At 42.4% G+C, this 24661-nt stretch overlaps 1 protein-coding gene across 1 annotated transcript in view; it reads right to left on the reverse strand.

The window, feature by feature from the left end:
• AFF3 (ALF transcription elongation factor 3) overlaps positions 1-24661 on the reverse strand; it is a 328958-nt gene that overhangs the window by 162794 nt on the left and 141503 nt on the right. The window contains exon 4 of the mRNA XM_086769428.1: positions 16284-16328. Coding sequence (XP_086625554.1) covers positions 16284-16328 — 45 coding nt within the window. The remainder of the gene's footprint in view (positions 1-16283; positions 16329-24661) is intronic.

A 24661-nucleotide genomic window follows, 5' to 3' on the forward strand; every position in this document is an offset into this window, starting at 1 on the left:
CCTAAATAGCCTCCTAGCTAGACAAATACTTTGGCTAATGCCATTTCATTTTCTGCCAGCTGCATGTGATTTGCTTTTGATCTGGCACGCACTTCGTTATACATTATTAAAGAGCCAATCAGCGTGCCCCTGGAGTTAGCATCCTGCCCCCTGCTTATTTTTTAGCAAATTTCCTCTTTTCTTTCATAGCACAGTGATTAATCATTTCAGCTAACGGCACACTGTTTATGATCTGAGTCAGTGACTTCAGACCATCTTAATCCCCTGTTAGCCAGGTTTTAATGTGCTGGGAATTTACTTACAAGCTTTTATTTATAGCACACGGTGCTCTTGACTTCATACAACAACAAAAACAAAATCTGCAAATAGCACTCGATTTCTGCTTTTAATGTTTCTGATGAACTTTTATGGGAGAGAAAAGCACAACCAAACCATGAAACAGAAACTAAAAAGGCAGCTTGATAAATGCTTATTTTTCAAAACTCTCGGTTTTCATCCAGTTGTCTAGAGAGAACCTGTTGCCTTCCAGTGTCTCTCTGCAGTCAGATAGTTTCTGGTCTGAGTTATTTTGTACCCTCTGGTTGTCTGCCTAAGTGCTTTTAGACGACTTGCTTATTAAAGCAGTGTCCTCTGGGGCTCCTAAAGTCCTTATTTGCAGCATCCTTATTTGCAGCATGGTTGGCAGAGAAGCAGCTTTGATTCTTCTGTTAATATTACAAATATTTCCAGCTAACTTTAAGATCTACCCTGAAATGACTGACCTCTTTTCTGTGTTCTAGTAGCAGTTCAAAAGACTCTTTTATTAAGCCAAGTGCCTGACCATTATTGTTTTTTATTGTGCTGTAGTTTTGTCTAATATTAAGGGAAATGATTTGAAGGGAGAGATAAAGCACCAAATGGATTTAGTTATCAAAAACTTTATGATATCTTAGCTTGCTGCAGGAGTAGTCTGAATAGATTTTTGTGGAGGATTTTTATTCTTTTCTAAGCAAAAATTATATACCCGTTACGATGCTCTCCATCACGCGGGCAGTGCCAAGGACTACAGGCTAGAGATCCCAGTCTGCTTAAAAAAAATACTGAGCAAGGCAGAGACAAGGTGTTTACAGAGCCCAGCCAGGATGACACAGAAACAAAGTTACAGGGTCAGGATCTGCCATGCCACATTCCCAGAGCATCTCCTTCCAGGACACCCTATGGAATCTACATTTCTAACGCCTCCAGATTTTCTCTTTTGTTTCCCTTTTGCATCATAATGAACAAAATCCCAGACTTTTCTATATGAGAGAAACAACAGGCAATATCTACACTTTGGCATAGGGGAGGGCACGGCAGCAAAGGCCGCATGCACAGTTTAGGAGATTTGTGCTTAATGACAGAGGGAGACAACTCTGCACTGCCCTGGGGAGCGAGGAGACTGAGCTCCTTCTCGTCCTCAGGGATGCAGAAGAGATAGGTAGGAGCCAGGATCCACCTGCTTCCTCCCACTGGTCACTTCTCCAATACTGTGTTTGCGTTTGCCTTTCTTGCACATATTTTTAACTTCATAATTTTTCATCCTCACTCATCTCTGTCTGCATTTGTTCCTTTTCCTAAAGTCACACTGAGTATCCCATTACAGCTCCTGAGCTTGTCTATCTCACTGCTGCAGTTTGGATATCAACAACTTGCTTTGATAGACACTTTTTCATGTTCTTGAGCTGTTCCCAAAGGCAGATGATCAGTACAGACCCTACGCTTGTGTTCTCCAACTATCTTCTTCTAAGCACTGCCAAACAAATGGCTAGGGGACCAGTTATAATCTCATGGCACTATTACTTCTTTATGTTTTTTTTTTTCCTTGTTGAAAAGTTTCCTATGTATTATTTCCCCACAACAAACTTTAGTCCCTCTTAGCCTTAGTCATAAAAAAATTAATTGTCCATTTCAGCAAATTGACTGGGATCCCTCTATAGTCATGGAGGAAAGAGGCATCCTCAGAGGACAATTTGTCCCATCCTCTGCTTCCTGGCTACCTAGGGAGATTAAACTAATAACTTAGATCAGATACTGATTTTCAAATAACTACAACAAAGTGAGATAAATTCCATGTAGTAGAAAACATCTTATTTTAAATGCTCTTGTTTAGTTTAGACTTTGGTAAACCTCTATAATTTAACATGTTATGTTTAGAACAAGGAACATAGTAGTGAATTCACCTTTACAAATTTAATAGAAAACTATCAACTTCTGTAGAACCAGTGAGATGAGTAATGAATGTTACAAGAACAGCTTTAGGCATTGCATATTAATAACTGTGGTAGGATTGACTTGCAGTGCCTTGGTTCTATGATCAGCAACAAGATAATTAGTAAAATTATCCTGCAAATTAATTATCTTGATTCCTTCCACTTGTGCATTTTATTCATTACATATCAAAATGAGGAACTTTGCCTCCAGACAGATAATCAGAATGTAAGTGTCAGACACAAAAGGTCTGAACTTTCCTTAAATATGCTTTGGTAGATGTGACCTTAAATAGTCTCTGTGATACCGAGGAATTTACAATCATTATTCCAAACAGAAGAAACCCTGTAATTTTGCAGAGAAATGCAGTTGTGCATATTATAGACTTTCTCACACCTTAATGCTGTTTTGAGATAAATGACTTAAACATTGGATAAATCTGGAATATAACTATTTCTTTCTGGCTTAGTCTAAATTCACCTGTAGTGTGTGACTCTCTCCACGCTCCTTGTCCTCCCACTATGCGGATCCAAGAAGCTATATTGGGACTCCTTTCAACCCCCTGCATCCAGGGGGTCTGGGTCTGAAACTAGAGAAGAGTTGCATGGGCTGATGTCCGCAGGTCTGTTGCCCCGCTGAGATCAGGAGCAACTCTTGGCCACCACCAGTGTAGATGGAGCCTGACAGGCCATCAGTGTTCTCTTAAAGAAAGTATTTCATTCTGCAGATCCTCATAAAATATTTCACATTTTAGATCTGCCAGAACGCTCATCTACCCCTCCTGCTCAGAACCAACACCAAGGGTTCAGCTGTCGATGCTGTGTCTGTTTTGCAAGGGGTGCTCAGAGGGGCTGCCTCCAACACTGAACTCAGGGCTCGGTGCCGGCTCCTTCTAGGCCCTTGCAGGAGTCAGCAGACGAGAGCGGGCGGCAGCATGAAGGTGAATTCACAGCAGGAGCCTGACTTGTTGCGCACCAGAAAAACAGCGCAGTGCTTGGCTGGACTGACCCCACAGCCATCTGGATTCAGAAACAGCAACCGAGCAGCGGAGACATGAGCGGACGTGAGCTGGAGAGGAATGGCTAGGACGGATGGGTGTATGATCAGCTGCATTTTCCCTTTTACCTCTGCTGGCTTCAGCATTTAATTCTCCTTATCTTTGCCTCACAGAATGCTCCATTTTCATATACTTTAACACACTTTAAGTTGCAGAATTCTTAAAGGGCTTTTATTTTGGCATATGAGCTTCACGAAAATGCATCTCCCAAGCCAACAATGCTTAAAAATCCTTGCTTTGTTTTATACAGACACCTAAGTTTTAACCTGTAGGACTTGTTTCTATCTTTGCTGCAGGAAAACTCATGCTTCGGTTGAGACACAGCCTTAAAAATTTAATAAGAGAGGTATATTTTGTTGAAAAGTTGAGGACACATTGCAATGGAACATATAATTATGGTTCCACCACAATCAGGTACTTCTCATTGCCGTCAAATCCTCCACAGTTCCTCGGATGTACTCTGCAATGATCACCAATCTGATGGCTCTTGGCTAAAACACAGGCACTTGAACAGACAGAACAAGATGCATCATGGATCAGGCTATTTCTGCATGCATTGAGCTTGCTAGTACTTGCATACGCTGTTTAACTGGCATGGCTTTTTCAGCGCCATATGAATTTGGAATTAGCTTCTGCCAAGTGAAGCGTGTGAGAAGGGACACTTTCAAGCTGAATTCGCAGCCTTGAACATCCGCAAAGCTGCTGCAGCCAGAAACGCTGCCAGGGGCCACCTGAGAGTACCCAAAGCACAGGCATCCCTGGGTAGGATGGCTCCTTCCCTGGCATCAGGGGTTCAAGAGATGGGACACCGAAACCAAAGAGTCCAGCTCTGTGTCCATCTCCGCTGAGAACTCCCTCCACCTATCTGTCCAACCTGTGTGGTTTCTGCTGGCAAAGAGGGGCAGAGAGCGGGGTAAAAAAGCAGGCTCCTGTTGGTTTGTTTTAAAGCAGAACTCATCGAAATTTAAAAAAAAAAAAAAAAGAAGAAAGAAGGAAAAAAAAAAATCCATGAAAGCTTAGATGACAAGATATGGAAAGGTACATACACCACAGAAACAATAACTGATGGGGAACATCCTTTACAGAAGGGAATGTTTGATGATTTGGGGAATCTGCCTATGTATAATTTATGAATTCCTTATGGCTGTTTTTTATTGTGTAACGCTTTATACTCTGTGTGCTAAGAAGACAAAGAAAATAAGTTAACGTCTGTCCATGAAAAGGCTGATAGATAAAGATTATCAACACCTGAATAGATTTTACCCAAGGAAAACAAAAGGTTAAGGGCCATTTTTTTCACCTGCCTCTCCACAGGGGTCTAGATTTGAACAGCGGAAAACCCCAGACAAGAGAAAAAAGATATCTGGTATTAAAAAAAAAATCACAGAGCCTAAGTGACTCCTGTGAGACTCCAAGAGCCCAGAGACAAAGGCAGCTTATTTAGGAGAAGGGAGCCCGGGGGCAGCTCTCTGAGCAGGGAGACACCCAGGGAGGATGAAAGATGCTGCTGCCTGGGAGGGGAGGGAGAGGGAAAGCCAGGCTGAGCCTGGAAGACAGAGTAGAAATGTCATCTTCAGATGCAAGGCAGCTGACAGCAAAAAATGATGGGGAAATTTAGACGAGGCAAAGCGTTCAGATCTTTTATTGCTTTGTCTAGAGGTGTATGCTGTTTCTCCAGCTGATGGGGAAAAGCCTCAACAATCTCTTTTTTTTTGGAACAACTGCAGAACCTGCAGTGGTCACATAGGCTGGAAGATGTGATGTATATGGCAAATTTGGGTAGCCTGCTCAGGCTGAGGGAAGCTTGTATGCCCATTGGCCCTGCATGATGGGCTCAAATACAGCAGGCCAAAGACTCTCCATCTGCTTGGGAAAAGTCTGAAGTGCCTGGAAGCGCAAAATCAAGCTCATGACCCTATTCCCAGGAAAAAAAAAAATCTCTTCAAGCATTGTCTTTCTTACACTGCGAGGTTGCTGCAGCTTCCAGCTTCCCCATCTGATGAACAAGAGACAGCACCAGCTGCTGCGGCAGCAACTATATTTAGCAGTCTATCCTGCTATTGATGCATGTATACCTGGTTCCTATTGACTATAATGAGAATTATTCTGACAAACCACAAGGAGAATAAGGCCTTTTAGGATTCAGTTCATACTAACGAAATGTCTAAGGAAAATTACCCTCTTTCTGTCCATGCTAAATTATTCCAGCTTTTCATTAATACTCATTAAGTTTCTAAGGGTTGGCATTTTTAGCAGAAAAAATAGTTTTCACTGACAGAAAAAAGCCACTCAGATAAATGAAGAAAATGTTTACTCAATTTAATAGGCATAATTTTCTCTTTTGGTGCTCAATTCAACATCAGGATCCGAAGTCAACAAAGGTTGGACCAGGGTCTACAATTTTTTTAATTGGGCTCTTCTCATTTATACTAGAATATGTTGAAAACTCAAGGCTATAATGAACCATTACATATGCATACATGCAATGCTAGGAAAATTAATACTGTCTTGAATTCGCTCAGTATTTATTCAGCATTCATGAGTAAATAACAAATAACTTGATAATAGTAATGAAAAAAAGCCTGTGGAAAATCCACACAGCTGGAAAGAAACTTTTTTACTGCGTGAAGCCCACTTTCTCTCCCACCAAGCTATTGTCACTAATATGAATAACTTTTTTCCCCCAAGGGTAAAGTGACAGGTTTGCAATTTCTAGATAAAATTGCATGTTTTTAAACTGAAGTTTGTATGTAAGCCCTTTTATGTCTGAGTGACTTTAGGTGCAGTCAATATATTGTAAAGAATATACATTTTTAATTAAATTAATTCTGTTGGCAAAAATGAAGTTTTCAGAAACTGTCAAAAATGTGATGGTTTATCACCATCTTCAAGATAATCTGCATAGCGGTACTGTTTGGAGGACCGAGTCAGAATTCCATCATTTAAGGCAACATTAATAATCTGTACAGGAAATAATTGGGTCTTTTCCAAGAACTTCACTTTCGAAGCACACATGATAGCATTTTACTTTACTAAGCTACTAAATCCAAAATAACTCTACGAATGACACAATGCACCGCACACCGTAAATGGCATTTAGCGCTAATCACAAAGGACAGCTACTATGACATTTTGGTTGGTGAAAACTTGATCAGTATTCAGTCAGTCTCTCTTAAAATATTCTATTAACAGCACTTTGCGTCCTGCAAACAAATGACCGTGTATGTTCTTGTCTTTCCTTCAAAAACAGTTTTTACCTTTCACTTTTCAAAAGAAAAAAAAAAACCCAATCCAGTCTGTCCCAAGGCCAAGGAACTACAATGGCAAAAAGATGCCAAAATACGTAGAATAAAAAATGTTAGGGATTTTCAACCACAATCTTTGCAGTGTGGCTAGTCCTGTATTCCCCGAGTTTCTGCACAAGACAGGAGGAAGCCCAGCACATTGTACAGAAAAGCCAGACCACACCTCTCCTCACACACAGACAGGACCACAGACCTCAGTGCTGGCCCACGGCTGTGCCTATCATTAAATCCCTGCCACCAGCAGGGTTTTGACCGGGGTCAACTCTTGCAGAGAAAAATCCCTGCATGCCCAGGGGCCTCTCCCGACAGGCAGCCTGGGTGAAGGCACTCTGCTTCGTGGCTGTATGAGAGCTCAGCTCCTTGGACACGAGCCATGCTACGGTGATTGGCCTCAGGGTAAGAGAACAGTTATTAGTCCATTTTACTTATTAGTACAGACATTGCAATGGAATATTCTTGAAAGCGATTTAATTTCCTTTTAGCAGACTCCTCTTTTCTCCCACAATTTCCTCAAAGTCTTTCTGCCAAGTGAAGCTAGCTGCTAACTCATGTTTTGCTCCTAAATATGATTAAATAAGATTAACAAAAGAATACTTGTCTTGGCTCCCAGATGAGGAAAGCTGCCTCTCTCAGATGTAAACAGAGAGCTCGCGCTTCCTGGGTCAGACCAAAAGGTGACAGAGTGGTGGGAGAGCTCCTGCTGATCACCTCCAGTTGTGGAAAATCAGGCACCACAGAGGAATTTCCTCGATGTAAAAGCACGTCAGTTGAAAACATCAGAGTAGGAGAAATGAAAAGGTGCACAGCTGAAGTACAAGCCTAACATCAGCCACTGAAACCCACAACTTGAACTAATGCAGGTTTTCAGACACACATGTTAAGGTGGGGATGGCAGTAGGCCCATCACCCTGCGGGCTCCCAGGGCAAACCAGGGCTATGTCCTCAGGCGTCGGGGACCGTGGAACAATGATTGCCCAACTCTGCAGCCACAGCTGCAGCCTACAGCCCAGAACATGTGAACGCTACAGGAAGCCCTCCGGCTCTCTCTCCCCTACTCTAACCATCCCTGGAAACACAGCTAAAAAAATGGGAACATTAACTTGGGTGGAAAATATGTCACATAACAGCATCTAGCTGCATTGTCTGATGAATCTGCTTCCTTAATGCCCATTTAATCAATGAAGAAACCACTGTCACCACAGGGTTTACTGGAGGACATTGTAATCTCAAGTCACACCTCCTTTGTGGCCTCACTTTGTTTTGAGTGAATCTTACTAAGAGGGTAGAAAGTAGGCTGTTCCCTAAAGGCGGCAGCTGAAGGCATCAAACGCCAGGCTCCCAGCAGAGCAGATACCTGCTGTTACCCAAATTTTATTCTTCTTTCATTAGGACTGAGAGCACAGATCCTTTCTAGTATTAATATGCATAATTCTGTTGGCCTCAGAGAAGCTGTGGCAGGGATATACAAAATGAGGATCTATCTGGCCCTTTGCCATTAACAACCAGGAGTCATTTCTCTGTATTGGAACAAGACGGTGATTATGCCTCTTTTCCAGCTTTGTGAAACACTCTAAACAGAGGGAAAAATTAGTAAGCATATTACTGTATTATTTTTGTATAGCAGAGAGACTGGATAATTCATTCTGGATTCTCTCTTGCTTTGTCAAATAACAGGGTGCATACACTCACCACAAAACAGCAATTTTGGAAATTAATTCCACCACATTAGCACAACAGCGTTTCACCAGCTCTTTTATACTGGCCTGCCTTTTCCTAACACAAAGCCTTCGCACATTGGCTACTTCTGTTCTAAAAAGAATATGGATCTCTTTCCTCTGTACCACCCTGTTTGATCCAAAAGAGATTAGATTTTGCTGTACCTGAAAATGCCAGTGCCCCAGCACATGGGTGGCTAATACCACAGAAAATGCCTCCACATCCTGCATGGGACCTGGAAGACTGAAAGGCAGATTACCTTTGAGGGGCACTTGTTGTAAGTCTTATTCCCACCACAAGAGTTTCTAGCTTGATCTCCTATTTCCACTAAACTATCTATAGGGGGGGGGGTTTGCCTTTTTAAGGTGATATTTCTTCATTGACACCGAAATTCATTAAGTTCAAGGTTTAAATATACAGCATACTTCCAACCTCAGGCTCCTTTGAGACAGTACTTTCAACAACAACAGTGACAGCAGCAAAAATCCAAGTGTGATAATTCAGGGTGGGGGCATCAATGTACATTAATGGTTGGTTGACATTATCACTGTTAGTACAGTATTTTAGTGCCATCTTGCACCCTGCTCTGTATGCTAAGGGCCAGGGATGCGATGTTTACATGTCTGGGTTTAACGCCTGGGCTGTGAAGACTTATTGACGATTGAAAACCACAAAGTGGACAATAAAAAGGATGTGCCATGTATGGTGCCCAGGCCAGAAGCAGTTTCTGTTCAGATGAACTGACAAGTAACAGGTCACCTGGAGAGGGACTCTGATGATCTGAGGAAATCCAAAAAGGGACAGAAGCTGTGAAAAGTGAGGAATGTCCCTCCAGCCTTTTGGATGGAGAAAGACGTAACAAAGACCCTGGCTGCAGTCGACACACAAAGTCCAAGGCATCACATGCAGATGGTGTATCTTGAAAGCTGCCTAGCTGTGAGGAGTCAAGGGGATGACGGTGTACACAGGTGTGCCTCCTCTGTAGTCACTGTAGCTTTCGTGGACAAAGCCAAAATATCTTCAGCTAACTCTGGCACTGCTGCTAATTTTGCTCTAATAGCACAAGGTACCGTATGGACTGCTAATTCTCACTGAGAAGCTGGAGAAGCTCCAGGCAGAGACCTTGCTGAAGCTCCATGGCGCTGCCATCCATGCCGCTAGTGGTACCCAGGCTGGTTGGAGGAAAGCTGACCTCAGTAAATCAGTGCAGACAGCAACAGCTGTAGATAAGAGATCGTACAAATGAGGTGGATGTCATGGTATGGTAAGAAGGGCAATGTTAATAGGCGAGTATTGGAGGTCGGATTAGATTACTTGAACTATGTCTTAAAGTTTCTGGGATTTAGTTGAAATGACACCTTTTCCAAATGCTCTTGGGTATTTTTTTTTTCATTTATTTGAGTAGGAAAGACAAAAAGAATAATACTGAAGAAATGCAATGAACAGGATACATCAGCCAAAATAATGCTCTAATTGCTCTGAAATTTAGGATACTAAAAGCAAAGCCATGCTGTGAAAGTTCTTCTGAAAGATTGCAATGAAAACAAATGATATTTTATGCACCTGATACATTTTTAATATGATTCTGACACTTTGGAGTACTTGTGTATTCAGTGAGACCAAGCAAGAAAGGTAGCGTCAGCAAACTGGGGCTGCTTCTAAGTCTCTGTCCCTTCTCTCTCCACCATCACCTCTCTTTCGCCTGAAGTTCCTGTGCTCCTCTCAAAACTTTTCCAGGAGTTTTCCACCAGGTTCAGTCGCAAAAGCTGACTCGAATTTCCCCATGAAGGTGCCACGCTGAGTGCGGCCTTCCCACCTCCCTCCCAAAGTTGCCCACCGATTTCTTTCCAGCATTGACGCTGCAATAAAACGCTCTGCTGGTGCAGAAGTAGCTATTGCACCAGCGCCCTACAGCAAAGTGGGTCTGGTTCCACCTGTAGGCTTTTTCCTCTGCTTTGCAAAGCAAGAGGAGTGTTTAGAAATATACTGCTGATTACCATATTTGTGTTCTGTAATTCTTTACATGTCCGACTCCACCAGGAGCTTAACAGCAGCCAGTGGGATCTTAGTGCCATTAACATTTGCAAGGCAGCAGTTCACAGTGGCTGAACTAACAACCTACCTCTAAGAAACTGATTTTTCTCCCCTCTAAGTATTGACACGTGCTCCACTGACTGTGATGCTTATTCACAGTGACAGTGTGTTTGGTAGGATTTCGAGTTTTCACAGGATTTGTCTTGTGCAGACAGTTTCTAATTTACCTCTGCTCTTGTTTTAACTCAGTCAGCTGATGGAGTGCAGCTGATCTCACAGCACATATGGCTGTTCATGTTTGAGAAAAAACCTGCATATTTGATGGGTTGATCCTTAATGCTTTCTGCTAAAGAATTAGCAAGTCTGCTAATGAGCCAAGGGATCCCAAGTGGGGAAGAGGAAAAATACAGAATTAGATTCTGTTTTCATTCATTTTTTTTATGTTGCTTAAATAAGTACTTTGCTTTACACACTGATTAATTTCACAGGGTAGAGAGATTCAAGTAAATTACTCATCAAAGCCACCACACTTAAAATGTTTTCATAAGTGGACATCCTGTGGCCATGGGGAGTCGTAACCTATTTGCAAGGGCACCTGCGAGTGCTCACCCCCTTGCAGGAGGCTTGTGGACCAAGCGGAGTTGTCCTTCACTGGGAGGGATGCTCACAGCTAGAGTCTCAGCCCTTTCACGGCGTCCTCAACTGCTTTTTCCATCTTCCCTGAAATAAACTTCTCTGTCCCTCACCCCACACCCTATCCTGTTTCCTCACTACTCCACACCATCCCAAAGGAGGCGGTTTCTCCCATATTAACTGGTCGTGCTTGATTTTCATAGAATCACAGAATGGTTTGAGTTGGAAGACACCTTTAAAGGCCATCTAGTCCAATCCCCTTGCAAGGAGCAGGGACATCTCCAATTACATCAGATTGCTGAGAGCCCTGTCCAACCTGGCCTTGAATGTTTCCAGGGATGGGGCATCCACCACCTCCCTGGGCAACCTGTTCCAGTGTTCCACCGCCCGCAGTGTGAAAAAATTCTTCCTTATATCTAGTCTATATCTCCCTACCTTTAGTTTAAAATCATTACTCTTGTCCTATTGCTACAAGCCCTACTAAAAAGTTTGTCTCCATCTTTCTTATCAGCCCCCTTTAGGTACTGGAAGACCACTATAAGGTCTCCCCAGAGCCTTCTCTTCTCCAGGCTGAACAGCCCCAACTCTCTCAGCCTGTCCTCAGAGGAGAGGTGCTCCAGCCCTCTGATCATTGTCGTGGCCCTCCTCCGGACTCACTCCAACTGGTCCATGTCCTTCTTATGTTGGGGGCTCCAGAATTGGACACAGTACTCCAGGTGGGGTCTCACTAGAGCGGAGTAGAGGGGGAGAATCACCTCCCTCGACCTGCTGGCCACGCTTCTCTTGATGCAGCCCAGGTTATGGCTGACTTTCTGGCCTGTGAGCACACATTGTCTGCTCACATCCAGTTTTTCACCTACCAGTACCCCCAAGTTTTCCTCTAGCCCTTTCTTTGCATTCCTGTTTCTCTCCTCTACCAGCTTCCATTTCTGCATCCTGCAGCCAGTGTTCACAGGCCAACCAAACTACATCTCCCTCTCCCCAGTTCAACGACATCTCTCATGTCAACACGAAGGGAATTCACAAGAAAATCTTCAATAATTAAAAGCTCAGCTTGCCTGTGGGTTTCCTTACAACAAAGCCACTGCAACTCTAGGAAATCACAGCTAAGACTGTAAGAATAGCCAGATCAATCTCCAACCACTTATCTTACAAACCAAGAACTACCTGCACCCGACACACTCCCTGTCTCCTTAAATCCATAGCAAATACATTCAGAGTGCATCCAATAATGGTTGCAACGGCTAACTTCATGGAGAGGCAGGACCCTTGCTGCTCCCATTTCTCCCATCTACTACAGCAAAATAAATATTTACTCCAAACTCCACCAGTCACAACAAAATACACAGTTCCACACACTAAAAAAGTCAAATAGCAATCAGCCAAAACTACTAATCTTGCTTAGCGAGCCTGTGTTTCAGCAAGGAAGTGAATAGGATGGCTTTGGTGGTGTCTCAGGAACTCAGGTGGCAACTGCTCAGGGCACAGTGGAATAAAGGATATTTGTGTAGCCTGAAGTCTTATTTTTCGCTTCAAAGTTTTCTACCATGTCCTCCAACAGCAATGAGAAATCTTACAAGGAATTGCCTTCTACAGCTACCGTCAAATAATGAGGCTTTTCTCTCTTGACTTGACATTACATCTGCAACTTGGTCTTACTGGAGTTATTTACATCGAAGGCTCTCTTAGAAGTTTCTCTGTCTTCGACATGCATGCCTGCAGCTGGACAGAGAAGTTACTTTGAAGAAGTTGCTATAAATTAGTGAATGGGGTTAGATGAGGTTCAGGATTCCTGCAGTGATTATAAACTCAGCAGGAGTCCTTACAACAGCTCCGATCTCGACAGGGTTACCGTCTTGTTAATCAACCTCCTTCAGGACTGGAAGCGATTCTGCGTCTCAGTTCTCGAGGGCTTTCCTTGGAAACTGCAGCTTCGTGCAGAATGATCTGTCAATTTACAAAGTCTACAGAGCTCTGATACATTTGGTAAAACAACATCAAAAAAGGCTAGACTTAAGCTGTGGCACCCTGCGTTGCACCAGGCAGTGCAGAGACTACAAATTCTTGTCACAGTGCAAAATGAGATTTGGTAATTTTAAAGCTGTGTCTCAACTGATTTCGCAGCCCAGGGCCAGATGTTAGCCCTGGCCAAGTCCTGGAGCCAAAGGGTGACAAGATCTGTGCACAAACCAGTCCTTGCCTCCCCTCACCCGCTGGGGGAAGGAACCACAGGGAAGCAGACACAGCAGACTTGGGGCACACCTTCTCTTGCCCTTGGTCTCGACTGGGGAAACGTGCACGTGCCCTGGGAGCAGCTGTCCCTTGGAAGAGCCTGACGTGGGCAGGGAGCACACTGTCTTGAAGGAGAGGATGTTTTCTTTTTTTTTGTGTTGTGCAAGAGACAGCTTAAATAGGGTGCAATGTTCCTCAAAAAGATAAATTTAAAGCATCTCCTTCCTTTTGCTGATGCTCCGTACGGCAGAGTGGCCCTTCCTACAATATACACATTTCAGTGCGCCAGCAAAGAGCCATCTTTTCTGAGGGGAACATAAGGATTGCAGCTCCTACTGCTTTTCATTGTCTGCCTCTGGGCTCTGAAAAGGAGCTAAACTTTGGCTTTACTATGTGAATAGCACCTCCAACAAAACCATGAAAATGGCATTCCTTATAAACAGTCTGTTTCAGAAAAACAGAAAATCTGTGTTAAAAATGAACAGATCTGTTTAGCACAAAAAGAGGGCATGGAGAGGGCTGGAAAAGTCTGGGTACCACTCATTTACAAAGTGAGTAGCAATGGCATGTTATTACTGTTCCTGCTTTCACCAGTTACCAGAAACAGCAACGACTGCTGATACGGATGAGCATTGTGAGAGTACCTAAGAACTGCTTTTGTACTATACAGCAGTTCCCTGGCACAGAAAGTTCATTTTTCAGGACAAAAGAGAGTAGATGGATACATCTGGCCTGACTGGGCACTACAAGGGACAAGTGGGACAACAATGTTCAAGCATGAGAAACAGCGGTATAGCCTTGACCTCGCCACTGTTTTTCCACTGTCCTTGTGAAGAAGGAGGCTCTTAAGAGAAGATCTGAAGGTAGGCATGGAGCTAATTCGGAAAGCGTTCAAGGCTGTTCCTAGATCTGATGGGAAGCGTGGGAGAAATTAATTGATGTAAAACTTAGCAACAGAGTGAAAGAGGCTCGCATAATCAGGTAAGCTAATGTGGAAGCTAATATGTTAGCAAGAACTGGTGGACTTGAGGCTTTAAAATCAGAGACAAATAGCTGTACTTGATCTGATAGAGAAGGAGATGACAGTGGTGAGATGTAAAGACAAATGTCTTTGGGCAAGATGTCAAGCTAGGAAAATGATCTGTGCAGCAGCATGAATGGAGGTGGGTAACATTGCATTTGTCAAAAGCAAGGAAAGGATGTTGCAGCAATCAAGGTATGTAATGTGAATCTGGACCCGAGACTTACGCTTTTGTGAATAAAGAGCTTCAGCTAGAAATGCTCTAGAGTGACAGTCTGCAATATTTACACCTAGCCGTAGATACAGAGACACAAGGGAAGCTCAGAATAGAAAGTGACACCCAGGTTGCAGACCGAGAGAACGGATAGTTTGGAGAGACTACCCATGATGACTGAGTATTAATGTGAGGAAAAGAGCTAGGGAATAAAAACAGTGCACTTTCTATTTTAGCCATCCTATGCCTCAGCAGATAGCGACATACTGATGCAAAGTGTGACTTTTGAGCTGTAGGTTGTTTTATTCAGTTTTTAACCAAAGTGAAAGGATTTGTGAATAACTCCTCATGAACAACAGGGTCCTACCCATCCAAGGATGTCCTGAACACTTCATCATGAAGTTTTGTGAAAATATTTCTTCAGGAATGTTCCCAAGGGAAAAAAAAAGAGAGAGAGCAGCAGCTGTGTTCCCTGGTTTGAAGATGCGCCTTACCATCCCTAGTCATATAGTGCATTTTCCTTCTCAGAAAGAAGCTGGGGTCTCTTACATATGCATGTTCCTCTGCATTGAAGGAACCATGTGTCTTCTACATTTTTTGCCTAATTGCACAAGCGAAATCACGTAACCTAAGGAGGAAGACTAGCTTCTTTGACTGTTCATTTTAAAAGCCTTCCATAAAAAAGGGATGAACGAGCCTCACATCACATCACATACTTAGTGCATCGTGAAAAATGTAAAAAGCTCATATGAATTATACTGTCTGCTACTAATTTGTAACAAACCAGCAGAAACTGAGACTGCTTGTTGAATACGCCTCGCTACAAAAGCCTACTTTGTAAACGTTAGCTAAGTAAAAGCTCTGCCAGTGAAGTCATAAGCAATCCATCATCATCACCCTTCGATAAACTCTTTGTCCAGTTTAAGAATTAAAAGCTGCATTTAACATACTGAGGGAGAATGGAGAAATGCCTTTAGAAACAACAGGCTTAATGCACTACTAATCTCTAAACCAAATATTTATAGCCCCGCAGCTTATAAACAGTCGAAAATATTTGGGTAGTAGATATCCAAGAGGTGGAAGCACACACAGTAATACAGAGGTTTTTACCATTCCATCTACCTTGTTTGGTGTTTCGTTCAGTATTATACCAAATTTGTAAGCATGTGAACTATTGAATTATCAGTTTAGAAAAAGAACCGAAAAAAACACAAGTTAAAATAAATGGAAATGTTTCACTGTTTATAAGTTTGTCTGCCTCAGAAAATAATCAATATCAAAGTTGATTCAACCCAAGATCTGACTGATGTGTATTAATTAGCTCCATGGAAATAAACTAGATATTACTAAGATAAAAGAAGTAATAATGAAATATGGAAATAACTACAGATTTTGCACATCGTCATTTTATAATGGACATAATGACATTACATAATGGATTCTAATTAAATCCAGGTGGAAAATGACCTTCCTAGACCTCCCTTCAAAATTAAGATTTTTGACAGTCATGATTAATGGAAACATGCACTTTGCACGGTTTGTAAACCTGAAACATCATTGTACATTTCAGTTTATAATTTATCCCATTATCTGCTTCTGCATGCATGAAGGTCAGCTGTACTGGCACAAAGCAACAGTGAAATCCAGAGGCTCTGGAAGGTTGTTTTCAGAAATTTTTCAATTATTTTTCATGACGAAATAATTTTTCCTACTTTTTCCTGAGGAAGAGGACAATCTAAAAGAGTCATATTTTTAACAGCAGTAATTGCAATATTCCTGTTTTTCTCTTGCCTTTTAAGAGTAAACAAAATGGCAGTGGAAGAGAATTTTTTTAAGCATTCCTACCCGCAATATTTCTTCAATGCAGCTGTTATCTCCTGTTCCACTGTCCTGTAAACAAAATGAGAAAACAGTTTGTTTGTGTTTTTAAAAGAAATAACAAATAGCACTTTTGAGGACATGGTTGTCACATGAAATATATTCCAACCTCTATTACAGTTTCGAAATGAGGCCAAGTCTTTCCAGCATCTGAAAAGTTGCACTGCTTAAAATTCTCAAATTATTCCACATCAGCACCACAGGAAGATGTAATATTTGCGGTGTTTACATATGATTGCAACATATTTGTGTATATTAATAGGATCTTGTTTACACCACTTTTGGGTGCGGTTCCTGCTGTTTTGGTTAGACTGCATATGAGTAAGCATAAGCAAAACAGTCATTGCTTAGACATAGATCCAGTATGTGCATTTATTTACATTAAATAAATAAGATCTCTCTGCATCCTTTGTGCAAGAAAGACTCTGCACTGACATTACCTATGTGAAGCGTGACGATGTACAGCGTAGAGGCAGCTGTGACGCTGAGGGGTGAGCTGCAGTGACTGCAACGCTGCAGGGCTGGGCAGCACAGCGGTCCCGAAAAGGCTACGATTTCCTAAAATGCTGACCTTAAACTCGCCCGTAGTTTGTGGGACTGAGGGTGCAGAGGAATTCAGCTTCCGTGAACCATGTATCTTCCTCCAGAGCCATTCTGGAGAGAGGAAATCAGAAGATGTGGCAGAGCAGCCATCCCCCTATAAGGACCATCCAGCCGGTGCCTCACATACGTGGTCAGCTTGGTTGTTCGTTATGACCCAAACTTCTTGCCAGCAAAGATGAGGCAGCGTGAGACACCAGCCTGCCACACTTAACACCCCCTCCCCTGCTTCCTGGGTGGCCCCTGCCCACGGTCCCCTTGCGCAGCCCAGCACAACTGGGAAGAGAGGGCACATCACGGATGGAGGTACTGATGCTGAGGGCTCTCTACAAGATACAGGCAGCTGCTGCATCAGGCAAGTTTTCTCAGGATTTGCTTCACCACACGAAATTCCCTGACAATTCCCCAAAGAAAGATCTTCTTTTTGCAGAACAGAACTGACTCAGGAGGCTGGGGCTTGAGGTCTTCCCATGTGGGAGGCAGGGATGGAAACAAAACTGATACGATTAATGACCGTCCCCAAAGAGCTAGAAGGGAGGTGAGCTTGGTCTTCACCTCGTTTTCAAAGAACACCCAAATGTTCTAAGTTTTCAGGTGGCCCTCTGGAGAAATATGAAAAGCAATTTGATTTTTCCGAAGTACTAAGCTCTTGTCACCTGGAAATCAGACTTCTCTACCACATCTGCATTTGGGCACACCAAAAAATCATGAGGCACTTTCAAAAGTGGATACCTCTGTGTCTACCAGACTTAAATGATACTGCTAGCCAGTTTGTGCAGGTCCTGCTTCTGGACACCGTCATCGTCGCTCCCCAGCCTGAGCTGAGTCACTGAGGAGGTCTGGATGCGCAGCCGCTCGTAGCCTAACAGCTGTAACCAAGGTCAGAAGTATGACAGCCATGCATATGCAAGGTCAGAATTTATGTTTCTTTTTTTTTTTTTTTTGTGGCTGTTATTTCATAGAAAGTCATAAGTGCTTTATTGTCAGCACTCCTGCTAAATCTTTGCTGAGTATGGCCCTTGATTGTTAAACAAATGAATCGCATTAACTCTTTTTGGAGCAACACACTCCATCAGCTTTACGCTCTCTAGGAGTTACACCTAGAGATTTCGAAGGGAAAGCAACTAAGCATGCTATAAAGTCAGCCTTTGGAGAATTACTCATATCTGATGTAGGGATGCTGAAGAGAAGCCGCAGCCCTGTGCAGATAACCCTGCTCTGATCTCAGCCCTGTCCCCGAGGAGCAGCAATACGCCACGTGCGACCTTCCTGCCACTGGAGCAGGAGCGCAAGTGCAATAGTTCATGCTGCCAATGAAGCTAACAAGACAGACAGAAACACCACAACCATCTCTGGATATTTAAGAACTTAAAAATTCATATTAGCTATTTTTTATTTCTCTCTTCTCTGTGGGTTTCCCTCCATTTTCTCCTTTTCCTTCCCCAAACCCTGGTGTATGTCTTGTCATCCCTTTAACAACAGTGGAGAATGTAAAGCCCTCATCATAAAAACCTTGTTTACAGAGCAAAGAATTTACTGTCTGACCTCAAGTTCGCTATTCTAGTCCATTGCCATCTTACAGGAGGGATGAGATGACCAATCATATATACAACACACTGAGCATATGGTAAAATTATGCTCTTTATTTTTGTGTGAAGGCAAAACTACTAAAGGTAAATTTGGCAATAGGCTCTTTCAGAGTAGGCTTGAAAACAACCTTCTATTTCAAAATCAAATATCCCTCCTAGAAGTGTAATGAAAAAAGTCTGCAAATACTCATCAGCAAGAAATTATACTTTCCATTACCACAGAACTAGAACTTTAGCTATTCTCCCTAGCACATCACACCTCTGGGCAGGGAGTAAAAAAGCTTTTCCCATCTCTCTCGCAATACCATCACACAGCCTTCCAAAAGGAAAAAAAAAAAAAAAGGCAAGATATACAAAATCAAAAACAATATTTGGAAAAATTCCCCTTCTTTTCTTTATCTTTTGAATGCCAAATATAAATTTCTTAATTTATTTTTGCTTTGCATACTTGTAAGGATCTTACATTACTGTTGATATCAAACTTTCTAGAATAACGGTGGCGAAGTTAGGAGACCATGCTCTGCACACAGCGAGCAACTTCAATTTCATATGACCTGGGGCTGTATTATTTTTTTCCTTCATGATATCATATAGTACAATGTAGAGTATTATTCTGGGACCTAAGGTATGTCTGAAAAGTGTGTGTAGGTGTTGGTATGGAAAAGACTCTCCATTCCTGTTCTAAAAGCTTCCTTCTCTGCCACATCTCTGCTCATGTTACAAAGGAACTCTCACTGCAACCTGAATTTAACAACCACCATATTTTAGTTTTTTTAAAAAAATAAATAAATAAAAAAAGCTGGTAAACGTTTCTTGAAATCTGAGTTAACAGAAGAGATTGCATCACCTGCAGACAACAGATAGCACAGGACACTCCACACGCTGTTTGCATCAGTGGACTTGCCTGATCCAAACACTATTGCGTCAGCGCTGGCTGCGTGACGCAGCGCCTGCCCAAGGCTGATGTCAGACACGCCAGCAATCTGCGCAAAGCAGTCCCTCTTGATAGCCTGCACACCACAGTGTGCTTGAGTAATAAATGTTTTAATTACTTTAAAAAATTAAAACAAAATAAAGGTTTTGAGGTTGCTGTTCCCAACTAAGCCGAGGAGCTGCCATTCTCTATTTATCCTGGCATTGATGAACCCAGCTCATTTGCCTCCCTTTGCATTTTGCGATCTGTCATAACAAACTCGCCTCACTGAACCTCCAATGAGCCATCTGCAAAATACTGGCGAGTCTCAGAGAGCTGTCGGGGAAAGTGAGCTCCAGCCTCTTCCCTCTTAGAGGTCTGTGCCCATTACCTTCGTTCCTCAGCCAGCGCAGCCTGAAGAATGCCAAGCGTCTGCACACACGTGCGACTGGCATTCATCCTGGCAGGAGGATGTGAGGAGCTGCCGCCACTGAGGATAACAGCAGCGGCTGCTGAAGAAATAGCCGGGAGCATCGCGCCACTGATAACACGAGCAGCTAATTACCATGCAAAGCACAGAGAACTGTAAGAAACAAGGCTGACTAAAGGCTACATCGAATTCCTGAGAAACGGGATGTTATTTCAAAAAAAAGCTACATCTGTACAAATTTTATTTCAGAGCATTACTTTATTTTTTCTTCCCTCACCAACAGCTTTCACATGGAGATATATAAAGAAACCGCTCTGAAAGAAATTGCCTATCTGTGATACTTCTCCCTCCTTTCAAATCTTTATGTTAAGGAAAGAAAGAAAAATCTTCTGCAAGCATCAATTTCCATTTTAGTCTAAGAGATTTTTATGGTGCGAGTTTTTGGTGCTGTTATTATTTGGGTTGCGCTAAGTGTTCTCACAAAGTCTCCAGAAATTACTGGATTTTGTCTCCGTTACAAATTAGGTGTGACTAAGATCTCCAGAAAGCCGAGGGTGCTCAGCAGACTTGCTGGCCTCTTCCACTCCGTGGAAGCCAGACTGGCTGAGTTGGCGCTTGAACGCCGGTCATCAGCACGCATCAGCACGCCCTTCGGGTGCCACCTCTATCTCCAGGGCAGCTCTCACCCCTGTGCTGTGCAGACAACTGAACGGCATCACCTAAAACGAGACTGGGGGATTTCCCCTGGGACCTAAAGTGAGGCTTCAGTCAGTAAATGTTGTCAGGCAATAACCTAAACCCATGACTAAAAAAAAAACAAAAAAAAAAAAAGGAAAAAAAGGGGAAAAAGTGCATATTGATGGACCTTGATCTGAGAGCATATTAGAAACGCTTCCTTGCCAGGCAAGACCATGAAAGTACAGAGATACACACACATGCATGCGTATACGTATATATAACATTTTCTATACAATCTACTTGCTAGAAAGGAACTTCCAGTGTTAAGCAGAAAAGTAAAGTCCTTATCTTTTTACTTATTCATACATGCGGCCTCTGCCTGTTGGGTTGTGGAGAACTGTTGCCCTCGACAAAGTTTCCCTTCCATCATTTCTCTGAAGAGATCTTAACACCTCCAAGTCACGGAATAAAATATTGAAATTTAACAAGGAGATGTGCTTGAGACCAGAGAGGTGACTCCTGGGGTTTCTCTGGAAATATAGCCAGGTTATGTAAAGGTATTTTTTTTGGGAGAGGTCATTTGCAGATGCTCAGGAAGGGATTTTAGACATTCAGGGCTTAACTTGTTGTTGATTTCCTTACATGCGCTACATCCTCCAAAAGGGTCTTCATGGGATGGCTGTGCTGAACCCACACTGCTCTGGAGAGAAAAGGCAGGACCTCAGGAAAGGTGGGCTGGTTAAAAGATTAGGCTTCGACCTGGTTAAAATATCACTTTTTTTGTCCCTCAGGAAACACCCACTTTTTGGAATGCATTTTCATTCTGAATTGCAGGGGGATGGAGGGGCAGGCACCTACATGTAGATTTTATCCTGTTGGCTATGCTCCCATTAAAAATGTGACATAATTATCTTCAAAATGAAATTTTAGGCAGTGTTCTTCAGTTGAGAAATGAAAGTTTGATAAGATCAAAACGCTTCAACATCAAATTTTAAGAATTAAATAAAATTTGTAGTTACAGAATAAGATATGACTTAAATCAGGAAGCCATTAAAACAAAAGATTGAAAGATTTCACTCTGACTCCAACTTTGGTAATTTTTTACTTTAAGAAAATACTTTCTTCAAACAAGAATGAAAATAGTTTTGGTCAAAATCACCACAGATGCAGACATTTTCAGTTCTGATAAAATGGAATGTCCCATATGAAAAGGACTGAGTATGAAAAACCTCTGACATAAATTTAAATTTAAAATTTAGAATTTAAAATGGTATTTTTTTTTTCCATTGACAAGAATGGCACCCATCTTGATGGGTGACATGAGATCTACCAGCAATGTTTCCACCTACATTAACATGGCTGGACTTGAGGAAGCCACAGCATTCTATAGTCCCCCTCATTTTACCAGTGGGCATTAGCAATGCCGTGCCCTTCGCAGCCCTCCAACGGAGAAGACTCCTCGTCTCTCTCTGAGGACTCAGGCAAGCAAGGACTGACCTGGGTAGGGTTATGCCAAGGAAAGAGGAATGAGGAGACTGCTGAGGAAGCTTGATATTCTGTTCCTCCTGATACTTAAAAGCTTTACCTTGCACTCATGCTGTTCCTCTCTACTAATTCGGAGTGCCAGTGGCAGAGTCGTTTTCTCCTGCGCTCAGCACTGTGCAAGTGGGAACTGTTTCGCTTTCACTGCAAGGAGTTGCTGCTGCTTCCTTAGAGACGGACACAGGCAAGAGGGAGATGGGGATGTGCAGCCGAATTCTTCTCAAGCTCTGTGTCAGAAAGTGTTGCACTAATTAAAGTTATTAAATCCATCTAATTTAGAGTGACTGTTAATAAACTGTTACCCTTAATGAGTCCATTCTTTTTTGAAATGGAGTCTTCATATTTATTATGTGAATTATTTTTCCTACAATGGGATCTTGCAACATTGTTCTTGTTTCAAAAGGGAAGAGGAGAAAGGTTAACAAAGATTTTATTTCAAGAAAAAAAATGAATAAAGAGCAAGTGATGAAAGTCACCTAGCTTTGCTTTAATGACAGTATCTGGCTATACTAATCGGGGGCCTCATTGCAACTGGGTTATCATGGTGCCCCAGTCTTGTACCAGGAACAGGGAGATGTTCTGGATAATCGAAGAAGATGATTAAAAAATATCTGTAGATATAGAGAAATTCCCAACGATCCCATAGACTTGCCACACGCACTAGAAAGGAGACGCTAATCAGAGCACGTTTTGCTCTTGATGAGTGATACTCACTCAGAAGAGCTTGCTCAGTAGCTCAACCACAGACGAGGTAGGACAGCAGCTTTTGGAAAGCACAGCCTCTAAGAAGGAAGACTGCAGAAGAGTTTATACCCAGTGTACCACCAAACTTGGGCTGTGTTGGCCCTGAGGCGTCAGAGTGAGAGAAGGGATCCTGCCTCTGAGGTTCAGGCTGATGTCTAGTCAAAGATGGATTTACTGTGGATGTATAAGTAAATGCACTTGTTCTATTGTAATTTTTTTTTTTTTTAATAGCAGGGAGACAAGGTTAAAGCTTAACTCCTCCAGTGCACAGCCTGCCCCAGAGCTTGCAGCACCTCCTGCCCATGTAGTTCCAGACTTGAACCAGAGTAGGGAAAGCCTGGGGTCAGAAAGCGAGGTGATGCTGAAGGGATGCAGTTTGGGTGGCTGCCGGGAGCTTCACTAGAGCTTAGGCACCTACAACCCAGTTTAGAGGGGACTTAGAAATGCTGGCTCCAGCCACGTGTTGAGGGGTCATAGTCAAACTGATGAGATGGTCTGAGTCCGAGTCCCAGAGTCAACATCACAAAAAAAATGAAGATAATTAAAGGCCAAGAACCCTTCCGAAACCTCCCCACCTTCCCCACCCCTAAGGTCCATTGAACAATCAATGACTGCAGCGGCACCGGTAACATTTCATCTAATAAAAGATGTTTGGGAGCCTCAAATGAAACCTACTGGCAGATCACTGGAGCAATTTTACAGGCTTTTACATTATATTCATAAAAATAAAAAACCAAACACACCAAAATTACACTGTGACCCAGAACAATAAAAGGGAGCTGTAATGAAGAAGAACTGCATTGTTCTATTAATAAAATATAAAGGTTTTATTGTTATTGGGAAAGATTGATTGTATCAAATCAATACCATGTCACAGCATATTAATGTTTTTCTTCACTAATGAAAAAAGAGGGTCTGATGTGATTACACTCTCTTGCTACCCATTTGAAAAATATAATGGGATGGTAATAATGAAGACTGCAACTTGCAATTTTAGTCGTTGCTACGTGCTTGATCCTGGGAGGTGCTGAGCAAGCGATCTTGGCTTTCGGTGAAGTTAACAGGAGCGGAAGGTAACTGGCATTCACCAAAATGCTGTCAACAACCCCCTGAACGGGCTCCACAGGCACTCTTCCCAGTAAAAATTTGGAAATAGCCCATGGGGTCCTCTGGAATTGCCTTCAGCATACTACATTTTCTGCAGCACTGTATGCATGCTCTGAACATTTTAAGTGACTGGTTGCTTGACACAGTGGTCTATTTGTTGGAAAGTTTCCATTATGGAGACCAGAGTCTTTCAGTTTTGCAGCTTTTTAGCCAAGATACGGACTCTTCCCCTTAGCCCACGCAGTCCTTCAACAGCCACCCCAAGGACCCTGCCCTGGGAGAGATAGTGATCAGCTTTTCTCCCCATTAGATGCCTGTCCTCCCTGCTACACAGATGGCCAATTAGTGTCAACCGGAATGTGGTATTTTTAGTGATGCGGACACTTGTCCGCCAGGACCTGGACGGCGACCAATCGATTGCATTTAATATATTGTCTGTGTTTGTTTGGAGAGAATATATAACATCTGTAAAGCAGCAACAGTTGGAAAAACAAGTATTATGGATCTGTTAATCTTTTTGTGACATTTTAATATGAATATACCATCAGTTAGTACAATATTCAATAAATTAAATGGATTATTTTGCCAAGAGATCCTTTAAAATGTTAATTAACAATAAATCAATAAAAACTATTCAACATGAAAATCAGTTACATCCCTGTTTACATTATTTAATTCCAAACATTTCTGTTTTGTGTGCTTGTAATTAGCAAGCTATAAAAGATGCCATAAATAGGCGCAT

The sequence above is a fragment of the Chlamydotis macqueenii genome, chromosome 1, assembly GCF_036417535.1.
Source record: "Chlamydotis macqueenii isolate bChlMac1 chromosome 1, bChlMac1.mat, whole genome shotgun sequence".
NCBI lineage: Eukaryota > Metazoa > Chordata > Aves > Otidiformes > Otididae > Chlamydotis > Chlamydotis macqueenii.